General features: G+C 35.8%; 1 protein-coding gene across 23 annotated transcripts in view; it reads left to right on the forward strand.

The window, feature by feature from the left end:
• Window positions 1-19,958, forward strand: part of PCM1 (pericentriolar material 1) — a 95,567-nt gene extending 75,609 nt beyond the window's left edge. For all 23 annotated transcript variants that reach the window (XM_060001171.1, XM_060001169.1, XM_060001175.1 and 20 more), the window contains 11 exons: window positions 438-577; window positions 5,440-5,574; window positions 7,712-7,909; window positions 9,509-9,571; window positions 9,825-9,960; window positions 10,258-10,418; window positions 12,962-13,037; window positions 13,632-13,888; window positions 15,943-16,035; window positions 16,127-16,244; window positions 17,831-19,958. In XM_060001171.1, the coding sequence (XP_059857154.1) occupies window positions 438-577; window positions 5,440-5,574; window positions 7,712-7,909; window positions 9,509-9,571; window positions 9,825-9,960; window positions 10,258-10,418; window positions 12,962-13,037; window positions 13,632-13,888; window positions 15,943-16,035; window positions 16,127-16,244; window positions 17,831-17,856 (1,403 nt within the window). In that variant the 3' untranslated portion in view covers window positions 17,857-19,958. The remainder of the gene's footprint in view (window positions 1-437; window positions 578-5,439; window positions 5,575-7,711; window positions 7,910-9,508; window positions 9,572-9,824; window positions 9,961-10,257; window positions 10,419-12,961; window positions 13,038-13,631; window positions 13,889-15,942; window positions 16,036-16,126; window positions 16,245-17,830) is intronic.
• Window positions 19,959-20,322: the final 364 nt, after the last annotated feature.

The raw sequence follows: 20,322 nt of genomic DNA on the forward strand, positions 1-20,322 counted from the left end.
GCTCCATATATAAAAAAATAAGAGCCCCATGTGATGTGTAATGGGGATTTTTTTTTTTTTTTGCGGTACGGGGGCCTCTCACTGTTGTGGCCTCTCCCGTTGCGGAGCACAGGCTCCGGACGCGCAGGCTCAGCGGCCATGGCTCACGGGCCCAGCCGCTCCGCGGCATGTGGGATCTTCCCAGACCGGGGCAAGAACCCGCGTCCCCTGCATCGGCAGGCGGACTCTCAACCACTGCGCCACCAGGCAAGCCCTAATGGGGATTTTTTGGACCACTTTTCTTTCAATTATCAGGGGTACTAGAACTACATGGCTGTTCCATTATGTTATTTTAGCATAAAATCATCAGAGTTTAATATTCTTTAGAATTTTGCATAAGTGTATACATATAACATCATAGACTTTATTTTGCTAATACAGCATTTTCTTTTTTAAAGTGGAAACTCCTGTTATTGAAAATCATAGTTCACAGCAATCTGTAAGTGAAGTTTCTACCGTCCCATGTCCTAGAATTGATACGCAGCAACTGGACCGGCAAATTAAAGCAATTATGAAAGAAGTCATTCCCTTTTTGAAGGTAAGCAATTAATTTTTAAAAATAAATAAACTGTTCTGTATTTATTTTTAAAATTCATACCAAAGACTCCATTGTAATAAATTAAGAAAATAGGTAAACAAAAGAGAAAACTAAAAATCACTCATAATTTTGTCACCCAGAGATAGCTCCTGTCAATATTTTGTCAACCTTTCTGTAATATTTTGTCCATATATTTGTGCATTCTTCTTTTTTCAGATATTAATAATACAAACATCTTTCTGAATTGCTGTTTTCTACAGCGTATTTTTTAATGGTTACACACTGTTGATTCATTATTCATTCAAAAATATTTGTAAGATGCCTACTTTGTCCACAAAACCTGGCATATAGTAGTGAACAAGTCAAGACCTTTGCTAACATGGAGCTTACATGCTAAGATGAGAATATGGATTAAAAAAACAAGTAAACATAAAACATATAAGTAGATATATATATCAGGTAGTCATACATGCCATGCAGAGAATTAAAATATGGTGATGTGATGGTGTCTATTTTTGACTGGATGATCAGGGAAGGCTAAATTTTAAAGAGGGAACGTTTAAACAGGGGTGTGCATAAGGAGCCAGCTTAAGGCAAGATCCTGCCAGAGAGAGGAAGGCCTTAAATTAGAAGCTAGCTTGGCATGTTAAGGAACTGGATGAAGGATCATGTGGCTGTAGGAAATTTGTGTGAGATGATGTTGGAGAAGGGGGAAGGGCCAGTTACATAGAACATCATAGGTATGGTTAGGAGTTTGGATTTTGTTCGAAGTTCGAAGGGAAACTCCTAGAAGATTTTAAGTAAGAGAGAAACAAAGTCTGGTTTGTTTGTGGAGAATTAAATACAGGGCTCAGAAGAACAATGAGACAGGTGAGAAATGATAATGGCTTAGACAAGGGTGTGGCACTAAAGATGGGGAGAAGTAGACAGTTCGGATATATTTTGGAAATCCGGTCCTACTAACAGTAGGTAGGGTCACCTAAAGCCCAGCACTAGATAAGAGAAGGTGGCCTAGAACTGGGGCCCAGGATAAAAGTTGTGCAAAAGAGGAAGAGCCAGAGTTGACTAGTAGGACTGCCAGCAGTGAGCTATGTTGATTGCTACTGTGAGTGCTGAGTAGTCATAGAACAGAATTGCCTGTTATTTTGTCAGTTCCTGTTGTTAAACATTTATGTTTATTCTGATTTCTTTTTCACTATTATGAACAATACTTAAATGATTTAGCTAAATTTAAATACACATCCCATTTTTATTTCCTCAGAAATAATTCTTAGACATAGAATTTCGAGCTTTAAGGGTATGAATATTTTTAAGGCTTTGGGGCCTTATGTGCATTGTCCCTCAGAAAGGTTAACAATTTATATTCCTACTAACAGTGAGAATAGTAAGCTGTACCATTAATTTTGTTTAATGACAAAAGAGGAGAGAAAGAAGCGTGCAAGCCAGGCCTTCTTTCTGAGATGGCCCCTTTTACATTCTCATTTAAAGTGGAAATTTAAAAAATTAAAAATGAAAAGACGGTCTTTTCATTCAGATGTGGGAAACTCCAAAATATGTTGTCATTGGGCTCATTTCTTACAAGCTACTTGTACTTGCCAATGTGTAGGATGTTGACAACAGAAAGTTGTTTCCATATAGTTACATTTCTTCCCTTGGTGGAAGTAATTGCTTTCTTTGGAATATTTTTTTTTTTCCTTTGGAATATTTTAAGAGAAGAGAGATCCTTGTAAAGGCAATTATAGAAACTGCTTTCTCTGAGGAGATGTGATAGCCAAGAGGAGAGAGAGGATCCATCTGTCTATGCCCAAATTATTCCATGTGAAAAGTTAAAAACTTAGCCTTTTCCTGGGCACCCACAGCAGCTCCAAATGGTTCTTTCTGTCTCTGCTTCCTCTTCTAATCTTTCAACTCTCCAGCTAGCGTTGCTAACACTTTTAAGGCTTTGGCACTTGCTGATACTTCTACCTGGAATGCTCTTCCTTCACATACCTGCATGGCTTTTTCCTTTGAACCCTCAAGGCTTTAATCAAATGTTACTTACTGGGTGAGCAGATCTCCCCTACTCCTTATTGCTTTTCTTTATCTTCATAGTGCTTGTCACCTTATAACCTATTTAATATTTGCTTATTTATTTTGTCTGTCTCTCTTGTTACATGTAAGCTCCATGAAGTAATGGAAGATTTACATCAGAGATGTTAAACTGTTTTGGTTACTGTCTTACCAGTGCCAAGTATAGTACATGCAGGTAGTAGGTACTCAGTAAATAATTAATTAGTAAGTGAATGGATCCACCAAACCTTGACTTTGGTTTTCAAACTGATCAAGTGTAGTTTGAAATATAGTTTGAAAACAGTTGGCCTATAGAATCCAGATCAGATTCAGCATTGCTTATAAAACTTCTATAGCCTGGTCCCAGCCTCATAACTGTTCCTTCCCACATACCTTGTATCCTACTTGACATTGTCAAAAAGGCACCTTGCCCATGTTACTTCCTTTGCCTCGAATGCCCTTCACCCTTCCTCTGGCAGTCACACCCTTGAGGACCCAGCTGAAGTATGTTAGCATGTACTTGCAGGCAGGATTTCTCCTTCTTGTAACTGCTTCTGGGATACTTGGTACATATGACAAAGTATCACAATTTTTTTGCCTGTATCTCCCCACTAGAATAATGTCTTTCTCGATTTCTTAGTATTTTCACTCAAGAAGGACTTCAGAGACTAGATGAAGGGAATCTGAGGAGATAAGACAAATACATCAGTTTCATCCGTTATTCCTGTGCCTTTATTAAAATATGTATTCACCCCCTCACATATTTATATTCCTATAAATTATAAGAATATGTATATATTCTTATAGATAGATAGGTAGATATTCATTTAAGAGTTTGAAACCATTCCCTAAAGTAAATTGACAAACTGTTCAGGTATTGCTTGCTTCTATCTTAGGCATAGACAACAAAGCATTGCCTTTTTTCTTTTAGGTTTTTGTTTTATTGTAATTCAATAAATACTTTTAAACATGGCTTTTTGGTTAAATTAGGTATATTGGTAGTGATATTTATTTGATATGTACAGTTATTTTCTAAGTGTTAAAAAATATAAATGATTTAGCTTTATGTGTAGGGAATGCGACCATCTCAGGAAATTTTATTGCATTTACAATTTTGTGTCTGATTAAGTTACATCCTTTCATAAGGATCCCCTAGTAAATTTAGCATTTCAGACAATTTCTGAGGCCAACAAAATGAGTAGGACTAATGGTCTGATTTTAACTACTTTATGATGTCTCATTTCACTTCAAATCTTGACTTTTTGGGTAAGATTATAGAACTTCTTTGTTAGTGTCAGCCTTACACCCAGTCACCTAAGCTAGACTTCCTAACTTTCTCTTACCCTCTATCACCTGTGAGTCAAAAATTGATGTTTGAAAAAATTGATTTTGCCCCTGAGAGCAGTTAGTTTTACTTCCTTCTCTCCAATAGCATAACCTTAATTCATATCTTTGAAGTCGAGAGATTTCACCACTGCATATGGTTTAGTTTCCCAGCTTTCTCTCTCACTGCTTTCCATCTAGATAAATACTCATTTCAAACTACTCAACATTTCCTATACCTGCCATTTCTTTTTCATATATCAGCCCTTTGTGCAACTAGTCATCATTGAAAATATAAAATGCTGTCACTCTTTTCTGCCTGACTGACCTTTCTTCGGAGCTCTGATGTGCTACCACAGCTCCTTAGGGCACCTAGTGTGTGCTTCTTTTATGATCCTTATTTATTCAGCAAGTAATGAGTATCTCCTGTGAGCTAGCAACTGTGCTAGGTGATGAGTAAGAAACAGTCCCTGCAGTTTAAAAGTATCACCTACTGGACGGTGCATAGCTTGTAGTGATTGATGTGCTCATGATCTGACTCCTCCAGTGGTATTTGATTCCTTGAAGACAGGGACTGTTGTCTTTTTTTTTTAATTGCCTGCCTTGACACATGAATTTTTTAAAAATGAGCTTCAATCCTTAGATTTAAGGGATCTTAGATATCATCTAGTTTGGCCACCTTTGGCCACACATTTAATGGAGGGGAAAAAAACCCCACAAACTTAACCTGAGTCAAGGTTAGAGGACCTGCCCAAATGAGTTTAGTGGCAGAAAGAGGATCAGAACCTTGAGGTTACTTGATAAGGATGTTTTATGGACTCACCTCAGAAAGTTAACTCTGGTTTGGATTATTATGTAGATTGCACATGCTTCTAAAGGAAGATTAAGGTGATGAAGAGAGTTGCCCAAAGGGGCTTGTTAAGAAAGGACAGTAGTTCTCAACTGGCTGTGATTTTGACCCTAATAACATTTTGTGATGTCTGGGTATGTTTTTTAGTTGTCAGAACTTGGGAGAGTGGAGGGTGCCATTAGCTTCTAGTGGGTAGAGGCCAGAGGGCTGCTAAATATCCTACAATGCACAGGATGTCAGCAGTGCCAAGGCTTAGAGAAGTTAGAAGATAACACAGAGGAAGTTGGGTGGAAGGTGAAGTGTGGTGGTGAGAGTAGTTGAAATGAACTGAACTGCAAATACAGGAATACAGGCAATATGGAAACCATGGCATGAGTAGTTCCTTAAAGTACAGAAAGGAAGTGATGGAAAATGTTGAATCAGCCAGTTTCTTTTACTGGCTATTATCTGCTATAGTGAATGAAAATTTGCAAACCTTTTAATGTTTGTACGCGGGAGCTTGGCTATTCTTATGAACGAAGTTTCCAAGTGTGCATCTAAAAGCTGAAGAGCTTATGCAAAAAAAATACAATGTCATTATGTGGATTAATATTTTTTAAGCAAGATAAGTTATATCCTAACCAACTAGGACTTTTCTCAGGAGCACATGGATGAAGTATGCTCTTCTCAACTTCTAACCTCAGTAAGACGCATGGTTTTGACTCTTACCCAGCAAAACGATGAGAGCAAAGAGTTTGTAAAGTTCTTTCATAAACAACTTGGAAGTATATTACAGGTAAGAGTTTGTACTTGTATGACTTCAATAAGTACCATGCGGTTAGGATTTTTTTTTTCTGCCATTTTCTGGCATTACACAGTTTATTCAAGTAGATATTCATTCTAGCATCCATTTGGGATGACATTTTAATACTTCTTAGGTTATTGCTTACTTAGTTAAAAAAAGTTGGATTAGGGCCTGTGTCTTCATTTAACTTTATCATCTCTAAGGCCTGTCCCAACTCTAATAAAATTTTGTTTTGATTTTTCTTCTACCCAGTAAGAGCATTTCAAGTTTGAATTGTTTAAAAAGTATTCCATGATATTTTCTAAAATAATTTTTTTTACCAATCTGGGAAATTGTAGAAGCCGGAAGCTAGCTTTTGATTGTAGAGACTTCTTAGGCTGTAACAGTAACTTTAAATTATGCGACGGTTAGTGGTTTGTAACTGGGGGCAATTTTGCCTCCCGGGAGACATTTAGCAGTTTCCTCAGACCAACAGGCAGGGAGGGGCTGGTAGTAGCACCTTGTGGAATGTTAACAGTGCCAAGGATGAGAACCCCTGTGTTAATGAGTAGGGATACCATAATTACTCCATATAATAAACATCTTGACAGTTAAATTCACCAGTATGTTTTCCCATTGAAATAGTTCAGTGATGTGTATTATTGCTCCAAACTAGAAAATATGTTTTTCTTTTCATCTGTATTACAGAATTTTCCTGTAAAATTTTTCCTTGCTTCCTATTCTGTGTTTAATTTAAATTTGTTTTAGAGATAGTATTTTCACTTTGTCCATCAAATTTTTAAAAACCCTAGGTTGATGTGCTTTTCCATCACTATAATTTTTCATTTTGTTTTTAATAAGACTGAAGTATAAATTTCAGGAAATCTATAATAATCTATATAAATCTATATAATCTATATAAATCTATAGTAATAGATCCTAAAGTGTCCTGGCTCTATTTAATCTAGTTGTACTAACACATAAGGAATGTAAGACATCTGTGGTGTTACGCATTGTTTAAAAATGTTTAGGATAATTTTTAGGTAAATGTATTTTTATAAATTTAACTAGGTAACTTATTGCTACAGAAAGAAAAAACTCCATTTTAGAGTCAGGTTGAAAGAGAAACTGTTGATACTTTAAACGTTTTTGTTAATCAGGATCCATGTAGCCCTTCCTCAGTTCTGTCTACTGTTATAATTGTGGGAAGATTCCATATATTAATTTGCACGTAAGGTTTTTTTTCCCTAAGTCTAAGAAAATCCGACTGCTTTTCTTCATATTCCTAATCTTTTTCACAAGGAGACCTACATGAAGAATAAAAGTTAGTTTACATTAAGTCTTGCCCAGAGTTGAAAATTCTTCTTGAGGTAGAGATTAAATTACTGTCTTCTACTTTTTCTCTTACAAAACCTATTCAATGAATTTTTTTTCATGAAGGACCCAGGGTTTGTACTTCTCTCCATCACTGTGCTAGATAAGGTAGTTTTTTGGGAGGGAGGGGGCACTGAGCATTATAGTTGTTTGCCTGTTTTCTAAATAGCATAGTCCATATTTTTAGGAAGAAAGAAAAATAAAAGTGGTTTTGTAAAAACTGTGTAGAATATAGCAGACTTGTTCATTTGATGATGCTATATTTCAACTTAAATAGAACTAAAGTTTACTTTTAGACTGATTTTGAAGAGAACATTTAAATTAGAATGATTGGCTGCCTTACATAAAGGGGAAAACTTGAAAAGTATTCTAATGGTATTTTCTTCTCTCATGGCACTTCAGCTTTTCACTGTGGTTTATATGTATATCCTCTGGCACCGTGTGGGACCTCTTCTGAGATTAGGAATCCCTTATCTTATATATTTGTGGCTGGCAGTTATATTACATAGGGACTAAAGCTAGGATGACCATATGTTCTTTTGTATACTCTGTAAGCAGAACTAGCAAGATTCCCACTTAGTCATGTTTTTAGTAATATTAATATATCTTTTCTTAGCCTGTCTTAGTCATTAGTTTTAAGTTTTTCAATACTAAAAAGTAATAATATTGTTTTTTCATTGGTGAGTATTATAATTTAAACTTGTTGTTTGTATTGCTTTACCCACAGTTGAAGTTTACTGTAATCTTTAAAGCTATTTGGTTTATCTTTGAACAGGATTCACTGGCAAAATTTGCTGGTAGAAAACTGAAAGATTGTGGAGAAGATCTTCTTGTAGAGATATCTGAAGTGTTATTTAATGAATTGGCTTTCTTTAAACTCATGCAAGATTTGGATAATAATAGTATAACTGTTAAACAGAGATGCAAAAGGAAAATCGAAGCAGCTGGAGTGATACAGTCTTATGCAAAAGAGGTAAATTACATGCATTTTGATTTTAGGAGTAGTTATAATTAGCATATAAATATAGCTCTTGATCATTATGAGTAATTAAAATCATACTTGACCTCAGCAAAAGTAGGTTTTTTAGTAATATGAGTTAATCAGGAATGCAGGCAGGAACAGGTGGCCGGAATTATCAGATAGCCACTTCACGTTATTGCCACTTATGCAGGTTTCCAGAAGAAAGAGGAGGGCTGGGATCCGGCCCTTGGCCAGCTGCCTGCAGTGGTTATTGCCAATCCCAGTAGATGCCCCAGGAGTATTTATCACCGCAGCCAATACTTACGCTTGTTATTAGTTAGGACTTTGGTTGTATATCCCTGTAGCTGCTTATACCCTGTTAAATTAGTCTTGATCACATATGTAACTGGATGTTTTTTTCCCCTCAACTTAAGGCATACCAGGAGGCTTTTTCCCTAGACAAGCACCCTTGTCTTGACTCTAATCATGAGAGGGAAAGCAGGTCAAGACCCAAAACAGAAACAGATAACCCTTCTTTCTGAAACCTAAAGTGGATAAAGTCAAGCCATCTTTTTCACACTTTTCATAATGTTTTTATTGTAGACATAAATAAGTTTCACATCATTTCAGTCATTGCTTAGAGCTTGAAAAAAATAAAAGAGGATGATACTATAAAAAAGTGATAGGAAGGGTTGCTTTAGATGGCGGAATCACGAGGCTCCTTCAGGGGATGAAAAGGGAGGTAAGCCATGGAGGGACAAGAGGAGTTTATAATGAAGATGAAAGGGAAGAGCATTCCAGGCAGAGAGAACTGTTAAGTGTAAAGAAAGACTCTTAAGGCAGGATTGAGTGTTTTGGAGAACAGAGAGAAGGCCAGGGAGGCAGGAACACTTGAAAAGAGACGAGCATGTAGGAGATGAGGTACACAGAGGTAGGTAGGACCAAGTTATGGAACCTTAGAAATGGTGGTAGGGACCTTATATTTTATTTTGTTGTAAGCATGATGGAAACTCATGGGAAAGTTTGGAATAGAGGAGTGACATAATCTCAGTTTAAGATTTGTCTGGATATGATACTGATTAGGAATTGTAGAAGAGTAGAGATGGAAGCAGAGAGACCAGTTGTAAGGCTGTTGCAATAGTCCAGGTAAGAAATTATGTGTCTTATCTTTGAGTGTGTAACAACAGGTACCTTTGGATGATTGAGTCAATAACGCATTCTGATAGTTTCAGTGTGGATAATAAAAGTAAAGTACAGGCTGGTTCCTAGTTTTCTGGCTTGTGCATTTGGGTGGATGAAGGGCCATTTACTGAGATTGGGAAGACTGAAGGAAGATGGGGTTTTGGAAGGAAAGGAATCAAAATTTTTGTTTTGGATTTAGTAAGTTCTTGATATTTCTTACACATCCAAGGAGATGTCCGGTAGACAGTGTTGCTTTTTGTTTTGTTCGTTTAAAAGATTTAAATGAAAGAGTTGAATTTACATTTCTAAGAAAACACTCAACTCTTTGGATGATGGTTAAAAAGTGCAGCATTTGTTAAGGTTTACTGAGTACTTAAGTGTAATGATGAATGGTTACCCCTAAGTTCTGCTTAATTGATTTGCTTTTAGGCCAAAAGGATTCTTGAAGGAGATCATGGCTCACCTGCTGGAGAAATTGATGATGAAGACAAAGTATGTGCTAATAATTCTTTTGAAACAAAAGATTAAATAACTTAAGTAGCTTTTACCTTAATGTTTGAGAGCAGAGTATATCATAAAATATCCTTTCTTCTGACAAACTTTTCTTCTAAAAACAACTAAATTTAAAATGATTCTTTATATTTTTATTAGATAATAACTATTATTAATTTTTATGATAGACGTACTATATACCTTTGAAAAATGTACTTTAAGGAATTAATTACTCAAATTTATTTGTGGCTAGGACAAGGATGAGACTGAAACAGTTACACAGACTCAAACATCTGAGGTTTATGATGGTGACGGTCCCAAAAATGTGAGCTCTGATGTCTCTGATCAAGAGGAAGATGAAGAAAGTGAAGAATGTCCAGTGTCTATTAGTAAGTCTGAAGGCTCTAGACTAGGTTTATACATTAGTTCTTTATAGATCACTTATTGAAACAGTTTGGTGGAGTGGAATGATTATAGAATTAGGTGTCAAACAACTCTGAATTTGAATTTCCGTGTGACCCTGACTAAATTACCTGTCCTTTCTACACCACAGTTTTCTAGTACTTACTGTTTTGAAGATTTCAGATACTGTATGTAAAGCACTTGAGCAATGCAGGAATGCAATAAATGGTAGCTATTATTAAGAGCTGAAATTTTACTAAAAATTGTGTTATTAATCAACTTAGATTTGTCCAAAGCTGAAACTCAGGCTTTGACTAATTATGGAAGTGGAGAAGATGAGAATGAAGATGAAGAAATAGAAGAATTTGAAGAGGGACCTGTAGATGTCCAGACTTCACTGCAGGCTAACACTGAAACTACAGAAGAAAATGAACACGACGATCAGGTATTCCAGTGCAGACTAACACACCCTCCACCAGTCTTACTGTAACTACTAAAAAGCTGATTCTTTTTACAGATGTTAAAATTTACAACTTCACCAGTCTCATTTTCATGAATACAAACTACTTTAATATTCTTATTGAAATCCTAAACACTATTATTATTTTTGTATTTAGCAATGTTTACATTTAAAGCACTTCAAAAAAAATGTTTTTTTGATAACAAGTCCTAAAAAACTATGTGATTACTTCAGAAGATCTGGATTTTTAAGTTTTATTTTTTCTAGTTATACGTGGAAGTGGTATGTAACAAAATAAAATCATTTCCTTTCCTGCCTTCACCTCATCCTGCCCCAGAGGCAAAATTTTTTATGATTTCTTCTGCTGTTTACCTCCTTACATCTGAATAATATGTGTGTGCATTTATTCATTTATGTATTAGGCATTACCTACTGACTTCTATTATAGCAGGTGAAGATTTTTAGGTCACTTACGGCTCCTCATTTAATTATATTAATCCTGTCCACCTCATTTAATTATACCTTTTGGTTAAATCTGTATTTAACCAAATATTTAGATTTAACCAAAATATGTAAATATTACTGACTGTTGAGCTAAGCAAATATTATTTATTGCTAAGTCTTATACATTTTTTCACCTGAATTTAATAATTGTCTCAATATTTTTATTTACTCTCTTTTCTTTCATCACAAACCCAAGTCTTTGCTATGCCCATCAATAGTTTTATAAACCTCTCAGTAGAATTTTCAACATGAACCAGTTAGTCAGTTTTGTCCTTCCTGGAGCATTCTCCTTTCCTGCTCCATTCTGGGTTTGGCTCTTCTTTAGACCTTTAAATAGCTACCAGCCTGGGAATGCCCTTTGTTGTTCTCTATTAGATCTCAGTTTCTGGAATCAAATCTTGCCTTTCTCTTCCTTGGTTTATTACCTCATTTTGGTGGAGCACATCCTCCAGTAGCTCTCTAAGAAAGAGTGCAAAGAATATTTTGAGACTTTATATTGTCTAAGAAAACTTAATGCTTCAGTGTTGAAAATCATTTTCCCTCAGGTCTTTGAAGGCACTGTCCTTGTCTTCTAGTTTTCAGTGTTGCCATTGCCTTTCTTTATTCTGATTCTTTGTATATATCTTTTTTTCTTTCTAGCTCTAGAAGCTTTCCCTCCATCCCCCCACCAGAGTTCTGAAACTTTACAGTGATATACATCGTTGCAGGTCTTTTTTCATTCACTACACTAGGTACTCAGTTGTCTTTTCAATATAGCATGTTCTTCAGGTTTGGTCAATTTTCTTTTATTTCCTTTATTTCTTCCTTACCATTTTCTCTTCTTTTCTTCTGGAATAAATGTTATCAAACGTTATTAGCTCTCATGGGTTGATCTAATTTTTTCCTCTCTTTTATTGTCTCATTGCTCTTTCTCTTTTACTTTTTGGGAGATTTCTTTGACCTTAATACCTATGTGAAATTATTTTTATTTCAACTGTTACATTTTTAATTTCTAAGTACTTTTTTCCTGATTGTTACTTTTTTATAGCACCCTATTACCTCATCGAAGCAATATTTTCTCTTACCCACCTAGAGGCTTTCTTTAAATATCCACTGTACCTTTGGTGCTTATATTAAAGAATAATACATCAAAAAGCCAGTTGGGGTTCTTTTGGGCTTCACCATAGGGTAGCTGAGTGTATAGCTTTTTGACAGAAAATCTCAAATGTTAATTCCTATTGGTCTTTTCTCTGGGGTGGTTTAGTTTCTCCAAAGTAGGGAGGGTCCTCCGGTATCCTTCTGCCTCCTTGGCTGTTGGTGTTCTGCAGTTAGGTGTAGGATTAGGGCTGAGGGTCCCACCTCTATACAGACTTGCACTAGATCTTTCTGTTTCAGTGTGACACTTTATCCTGTCTTCACTTGTGCTTTCTGCAGCCTACCCCTTTCCTGGTGGCCCCTGGTCTGAGGCTCAGTAGTTCATTTTCTCCAAAACATAATCTCGCATTTTCTGTTGAGCCTGGGAGAGGGAATCTAAACGTCCACATATTTCTTAAACAGCTTCAAACAACCACCAGCACCGTCCCCTTGTCACCAGCTCCCACCCCACTACTGTACTCCTTCCTTCCTAGAATCTGGTACACCCAGTTATGAGGTGAGTCTTCAGTTTTCTGTCCTCCTGCAGAAGGCACTTAGCTCTGTTCATCTTTCTCTCCTCCTCGTCATTTCCTCTTCCTTTCACTTAACATCTGCATATAAATAGGTGTCTTTTAGTTTAAGATAGAGTCTGGTCTGAAAAAAAACAATGAAAACTAGTGGAGTCCATAACATTCAGTTCCTTGTGTTACTGTGAGGCTAAGAAGAGGAGCCCTTGTACTGAGCTGCCTTGGAACTGCAGCCACCGCCTCCTCCCTGAAACACTTTTAGGAGGTGTTTTAAAATTCCCCTGTCTGAGGTCTCAGGGTGGACATACCACACTTACCAAGCATCTCTTGTATAGTGACCATATATTTAGGCCCTACTATTAAGACATCGCTTCTTCCTTCCAGGTTCCACAGCATGATTTTGAAAAATCAGCGGAAAGCAAAAATGTCCCATCGGAACAAGAACCCACTACTAGTAAAGGTAAGAAATCTAAATAAGTTTCAATGTTAAGATTATCTGAAGTGCCCTTTATGTGCTTAAAAACAAAAAAGTCTAAATTCTTTGAACTTCCATTAGAAGTTCAAAGGTGTTTTGGACCTGATGTATGTCTTTTTTTTTCTCCATAAATCCTTTGTAGAAAACACGAGGGCTTTGTTTCTGCCAACAGCTGTTAAAGAATAGTTGACAAATATTTAAACACAGAAAAAAATTTTGTAAGGAATGTATCTTTAGATACCAATGTGGGGGATTTTTAAAAATTAAGTTAAATTTTAAAAATTAAATTTAAAAAATTAAATTAAATTAAAAAATACCCATTCCTGGGCCTGACTCCTGAAAATCCTATTTCATTAGAAATCAGGTGCATTTCAGGTATCTAATATTTAAAGCATCCCCAGATGAATCTGGTCAAATAAATTTGGGAACCATTGATAAGGATAATTTCTAGTTGCCTTTTCTTTTGGGTCTTAAATGTCTTGATTACTCTCATTTATACTGTTTAGTCTTTATTTGGTATAATAGTAAATTTAATGACAGTTGTATTACACTAATGTTAAGACTTTCTTTTGATGACAGATGACCAAGATAGCACTCCTGTGAAGCCCTGTTACCTCAATATCTTGGAAAATGAGCAACCTTTAAACAGCACTGTCCAAAAGGACGCTCTTACTACCATCGATTCATCTAATCAGCCTAACGCTTTGCCCTTACCTTTAACTGAAATTGAAACCTTGGTGCCTAGAGTCAAAGAAGTTAAATCTGCCCAGGAAACTCCTGAAAGCTCTTTGGCTGGAAGTCCTGATACTGAATCTCCAGTGTTAGTGAATGACTATGTATGTATCATTTGCATTTCATTTCTGTGCATATTTTTTCATTTTCAGGTTAACATTTCTAGTATATAAACACAACCCTGCTTTGTGTTTAGGTTTAGAAACTGTCGGAACATTTTTATTTCTTACTCAGATTTATTTTAAACTTGAACAGAAGAGTGATAGTGAATTAAGATGACCATCTCAAAACCTAAAATTCCACTTTTCATAGTTTTGAGAAGCAAAGAGATGAGTTTTATATGGAAACCTTGAGGGAGTTCAAGTTCAGATCTAAAGGGGTAGTGATATGTGAATCATCTCTTACGCCATCCACGCTTGACTTCTCAACAGTTTGGTACACTTCATAATCTTTGATAACCCTGAAAGTTTACATTTGGGATGGGAAATAAAGCAGTTTGACAGCACTAGAGTCCCTAGCTCTGTATAGGGAATGACAGAAAAGTAAGCTAGCAAATCTGCATTTATGATGTAAGTAGCTGAGTTTAGTTTTACTCTGGACATTTGTTTCAATTTAATTTTATAGCAAATAGGTTTTTTTTGGTGGATCCTTGGGCTGTATATGTTATATATACTTTACTTTTTCTTGTCAGTAAAAATGAAGGGATTTGTAATAATGTACCTTTAGGTCTAAAGAATGTGTTTCACATATTTTTTAATTAACATCAGTTTTCTGCCCAAAGATATACTTATGATTTCACAGCTTCTCAGCAAGGGGGCTTATAATACTTCAAAACATTCGTAGAAAGAGTACTCTCTTAATTGTTTTATTTGCTTCACTACCTGTAAAATTTTGCATTTAAAACTGAAAGTTACTAGATTTGTTCTTGTTATCATTTGATGAGTGCATAGAATTACTGTAGGAGGCATTCAATCAAAATTAACTTGAAATTAGATCTTAGAGGGTCTTGAATTTGAATTTTAGGCAGGGAACACTACTGAAGGTCTTTGTGCAAGAAAGTGAAATGGTCAAAGTCACTGTTTTTGAAGATGAATCCGATGACTATGTAAGAAGTGTTGTCAAGGAAGCTGTGTTAGGAGCCTCCATTATCATATAAATACAAAATGAGCTGAATAGAGAGACATGGGTGAGAAATGTTTCAAGAAAAAGAAAAACCTAAGGTTTCTACTGGGTAATTGGTAGAATGATGATACTATTAAAAATCAAAGAACTAGGAGAATAAAAGACTTCAGTTTTCAGGAAAACAGTGTGAGGTGTTTTTTAGTAACTTTTGTGAGTTACTAAGTTCATACCTCATCTTTCTGTTTGAACCTCTGGAGTTGATACTGAAAGTCTGTAGGGGCTTCGCTGGTGGCACAGTGGTTAAGAATCCGCCTGCCCATGCAGGGTACACGGGTTCGAGCCCTGGTCTGGGAAGATCCCACGGGCTGCGGAGCAACTAAGCCCATGTGCCACAACTACTGAGCCTGTGCTCTAGTACCCACGAGCCACAACTACTGAGCCCATGCACCTAGAGCCCATGCTCTGCAACAAGAGAAGCCACCACAATGAGAAGCCTGCACACCGCAACGAAGCCCCCACTCACCGCAACTAGAGAAAGCCTGCGCGCAGCAATGAAGACCCAAGACAGCCAGAAAGAGAGAGAGGGAGAGGGAGAGGGACAGGAAGAGGGAGAGAAAGAAAAAAGGAAGGAAGGAAGGAAGACAGACTATAAATGTTTACTTACATTCTGCTGGATACAGTTCTGATGCATTCTATAAACATATCAAGTAATAAGAGTAGTTCTAATTATTTTAGCCCTCAGTATTACTATTACTATTTTTTCCTCTAACCTGTGTGAACTGGCTCTTCATTTTATAAAATGGGGACAGAAAAGCTTGACTGTGTGCCCATAGTTGCAAGTGTGTAGCTCTTCTCGTGAACTCTAGATTTCTGTTCTATTCACTGAGCTGAATATAGAAGAAAAGCAAATATGATAGAATTACTGACATATATACACATGTAAGAATCCGCTTTATCTCCTGGCATGGATTACTTTGGTTTAGATCCAGAGATAGAGTGGATTGCCGTCATTAAATATAATTTGTTAATCTTATAGGAAGCAGAATCTGGTAACATAAGTCAAAAATCTGATGAAGAAGACTTTGTGAAAGTTGAAGATTTACCACTTAAACTGACAATATATTCAGAGGTATTTTGCTCTCTTTAATTAAAGTTGTCTTTATATAACAAATATTGTTAAGGTGAAAAATGATTTTGTATTTTTAATTTTCATTCTAAAGGCAGATCTAAGGAAGAAAATGGTAGAAGAAGAACAGAAAAACCATTTATCTGGTGAAATATTACGTGAAATGCAGACTGAAGAACTAGCTGGGAATTCTCAGACACTAAAAGAACCTGGTAAGAGTTATCATTTTTAACCATATCATATTGAAAAGCTACTGAATCTTGATACTGTCATTTTGTTTTGTTTTTTAAATGTGCTACTAGTACCTGGAATATCTAAGATAAATATTAGAAAGGAAGCGTAGTTCTATAAAAATTCGTTCAGCTGCCCAATTTATAAAATAGTATTATCAGATAATTTTTTTCTGTTTTTAGGGTTTTTTTGGGTTCTTTTTGCAGTATGCGGGCCTCTCACTGTTGTGGCCTCTCCTGCCGCGGAGCACAGGCTCTGGACACGCAGGCTCAGCGGCCATGGCTCACGGGCCCAGCCGCTTCGCGGCATGTGGGATCCTCCCGGATCGGGGCACGAACCCGTGTCCCCTGCATCGGCAGGCGGACTCCCAACCACTGCGCCACCAGGGAAGCCCCTGTTTTTAGTTTTAACAAAGTAATATATGCACATGGCTTAAGAAAGAAAGGTATAAAGCAGTTAGTGATGATTGGCAAGAGCCCGTTTCTTTTAATTATTGGTTTTCAGTTCTTTTGGAGGAGACCCTCTAGATCTCTGAATACTATTCTTATAATTTTTCTTAATTTTAAAAACTAGATAATTTTCCTGTCTCCCAAACGGAAAGTATTTAGACCTACCTCTTCTTCTTTCAGTGTTTATATTTTTGGTTTTCCTGTTACCTTTGTTCTTATAAATATATACATTTTCTAGTTCCATCAACTTTGGTCATTACCCAACTACTTGCTCCTCCCCTTTTCCTTCTGCCTTCTCTGTTCAGTTTTACTCATATTCTTACGTTATTAACATTATTAAAGTAAACACACTTACATTCTGTTTTTGTAACTATAATAATTGAATCTTCTATAATTTCCTGAAGATGATTCTATATAAATATGGTTTGTTGCAGAGCCAAGTGATAGTCCCAGATTTCCTTCTTTATGGGTCTAATAGCACAACCCAAGGGCCACTCAGAGGAGCACATTTCTTGCATCAAGTTCAAAGATTTCTTTTTGTTCATCAATTCATCAGTTGATTAAACTCATATAAGATTTTTTGTTTTTTTTTTTAAGAAATAGGGTGAAGAGAAGTGCAAACCAAATGTCAAACCTTCAGTTAATTCCTCACTCTTCAGCCCATTTCTGCCTGTTAGGACTCAGTTGGTACCCTCTGCACTGCCGCCTGTCCTAGTGTGTCTAGGCTGCAGCTTCCTCCCCTCTTCTCTGTGCCTCCGTCTCCTTTGAGCATCCTGGGAACTTGTGGTTCGCCATCCTCTGTTCTCTCACAGCCAGTCTTCTTCTGTTGGTCTGGGTTTATTCATTTTTATATCTTTTTTTTTCTAGTGGGGCTTTCTTTTGGAGAGAGAGGAAGTATCTGCTTAGTCTGCCGTCTTAAAATGGAAACCCTTACCTGTGCCTTTTAAACTCTTGCTGTGTGTTATCAGGGAATTATTGTAGCAAACTAAGTTTCTTTTGTAATAACTTCATATTAGAAGTGAAAGTTTTAATGGAAGAGAGCAGTATTAAACTAAATTCTGTAAGATCTTAACTTAGTAAGTAATTTATAAGGCATTAACTATGATTCTGTTTTTCAGAAACAGTGGGAGCCCAAAGTACATGAGATGTCTTCAGAGGCTCATCTAACTCTCTCTTTACATAGTCAATGCATATATGGAAATGGCACTAAATAAACATCTGTTTTGATCTGTAAAAAATGTAAATTAGTTTGACACTGCATTTTTGGTAGGTGTGCTAATTTCTGCCCATGGCAGTTTAAAACATCAAAAACTGAATTCTGGACAGATTCAAGCCTTGATACACTGTGGGTTTTTTTTCTTTTTCTTTCTGTCATTTTTTTTGGTCTTGATTTTTTTTCCCCATTGTGATGTTTGGGAACGTTAAATTTAAAATGTAGTTTTAAATAAAGTTTGGACTTAACCTGTAAACTATCTTTTTTGGAAATTATGTTGAATTCTATACAGCAAGTCACTGTTCTGTATAATTAGGCTATTCAAAGAGCAATGGTCAAGAGTTAGAGAAATATACTATTTATTGTAAAGCCCAGCCTTTAGGCCAGGCTTCCAAATAATGCCAGTGTTGCTGCTATTGGGTCTAATGTTCTTTTAGATACTTGCATGTCTTATTCCTGTGCAAGAATAGGGCAGGTTATAAAGGTTTCCAGGTTATTGTAGAATATATATTAATATTCTATTCAAATTGGATAATAAGTTTAGAACACTTGTCCTTAGTACGTAGAACTTACATAATTATCTATTAGATAAATATTTTCTAGAATTTCAATTCATATCTGTGTTGCCTCAGTCTAAAAGTAAAAAAAAAAAAGTTTTCTATAATTAGTATTTCTGCACAGCCAAGTAAAGTAACGTTGTGATTAATTTTAAAAGGAAAACCAAGATCTTTAAAGTAGAGATTAATAGAACTAAATTTATGTACCAGCACATTAAAGTTCTATATGCCTTCGGACAACCTTGCCTTTTGAGATGATAGTTTAGCCAAAGCATAGCAGTTGCTTCTGTATGCAGTGAGAGAGAAGCAGGTTCGCAGAGGAAGTTTTGAGTAACGGAAATCTACATGACCTCTTTGTCATGAAGTAAATCAGCTTTTAAAGGTGGTGTAGCTTTAGATCCCAGACTTGCCACATACCCAGTAAGGCTTCACATAGCCAGTTAACAATTAAGTCATCTTTACAGATTCTTTCTTGAATAAAATATGAAGAATTGTTCCAAATAGTCTTTTAAATTTGTCAACAATTAACTGAAGTATCCCATAAGAAAAGAATTTGGTTGGTATTCCTTTGAAATTCTTGCCTGATACCTCAGTGTAAAAGTATAATGTCCAGTCAGGGAGTATTAAATGAGGATTTCCCTATGAGGGCATTGACTGTATTGCTCCATAACTTAAATTATGTGAGACATATATCTCCAACTTTCTGAATTAGTAAAAGTTATTCAGAAAACTATCATCCCAGAAACAGGAATTCTTATTCAATTGGCTTGACTTCAGGGAAATTGAAACATAAGTTACATTATATGTATACTTAAGTTCTGTATTTGTTTTCTAGACTCTGTACAGAAACTTCATTTTGATACTCAAGCCAAGCCTTACATATTAAGACTGTCTGTCTCTCTCTCTGCATGCATTTTAAAGATCGATACAGTGGAAGCGTTGTACTTATACCTTAGTTATTACTGTAGTATCTGTGAACCTTATCAAACTTGCTTATTTGACTTATGTTATAGCTGTTGTAATATGGTCTGTTTTTTTCTATTATAGTAGATAATTTAGTTTTAAAATACCTAGGACTTGAGAGCAGATAACTTGTTTAATATGTTTTTCCCTGGTAACTGTTGCTAAAGGGTTAGGCATTGAATATTACTGTTTGTCTTCATTTTTAAGTTAAAAATTTGGTTAGAGATAAAAGAGGAAGAAAAGGTCAAAATGAGTGAGAGAGAAACCTCGCAGGTTGAAATAATGCCTAAAAGAGTGAGCTCGCCAGACTGTGCAGCAGGTACTCTTTGTATTTTGTAACATTCACTTTGGGTAAATGCTTTTTCACTGTTAATAAATGTATATCCTGCATACAGCCCTGAATTGCATTTTCATTTAAGTTGACATACTCATTTACGCTTTAGAATTTATTCCAGAATTGTGGCTTATTTGACTATTTGAAATGTGTAAAAAAAAAAAAACCCTCAATACAAACTACTATATATAAAATAGAAAAATAACAAGGTCCTACTGTATAGCACAGGGAACTATATTCAGTATCCTGTAATAAACTATAATGCAAAAGAATATGAAAAAGAATATATATATATGTATAACTGAATCACTTTGCTATACACCAGAAACTAAAACATTGTAAATCAACTATACTTCAGTTTTTAAAAAAATCAAGATATGAAAAATAATGACGTATCAACCAACCAGAGAGAAGATTTATTAAACTTGAGACATTTTTCTTATAGTGGCCATGCTCTTCTATTTTTTAGTTACATCTGTCTTATATACTACATACAGAACATTCTCATATTTATTCAGAATTAGATTGGCATGTTTCTTGCTC

This window comes from Delphinus delphis, chromosome 21 (assembly GCF_949987515.2).
Source record: "Delphinus delphis chromosome 21, mDelDel1.2, whole genome shotgun sequence".
Classification (NCBI taxonomy): domain Eukaryota; kingdom Metazoa; phylum Chordata; class Mammalia; order Artiodactyla; family Delphinidae; genus Delphinus; species Delphinus delphis.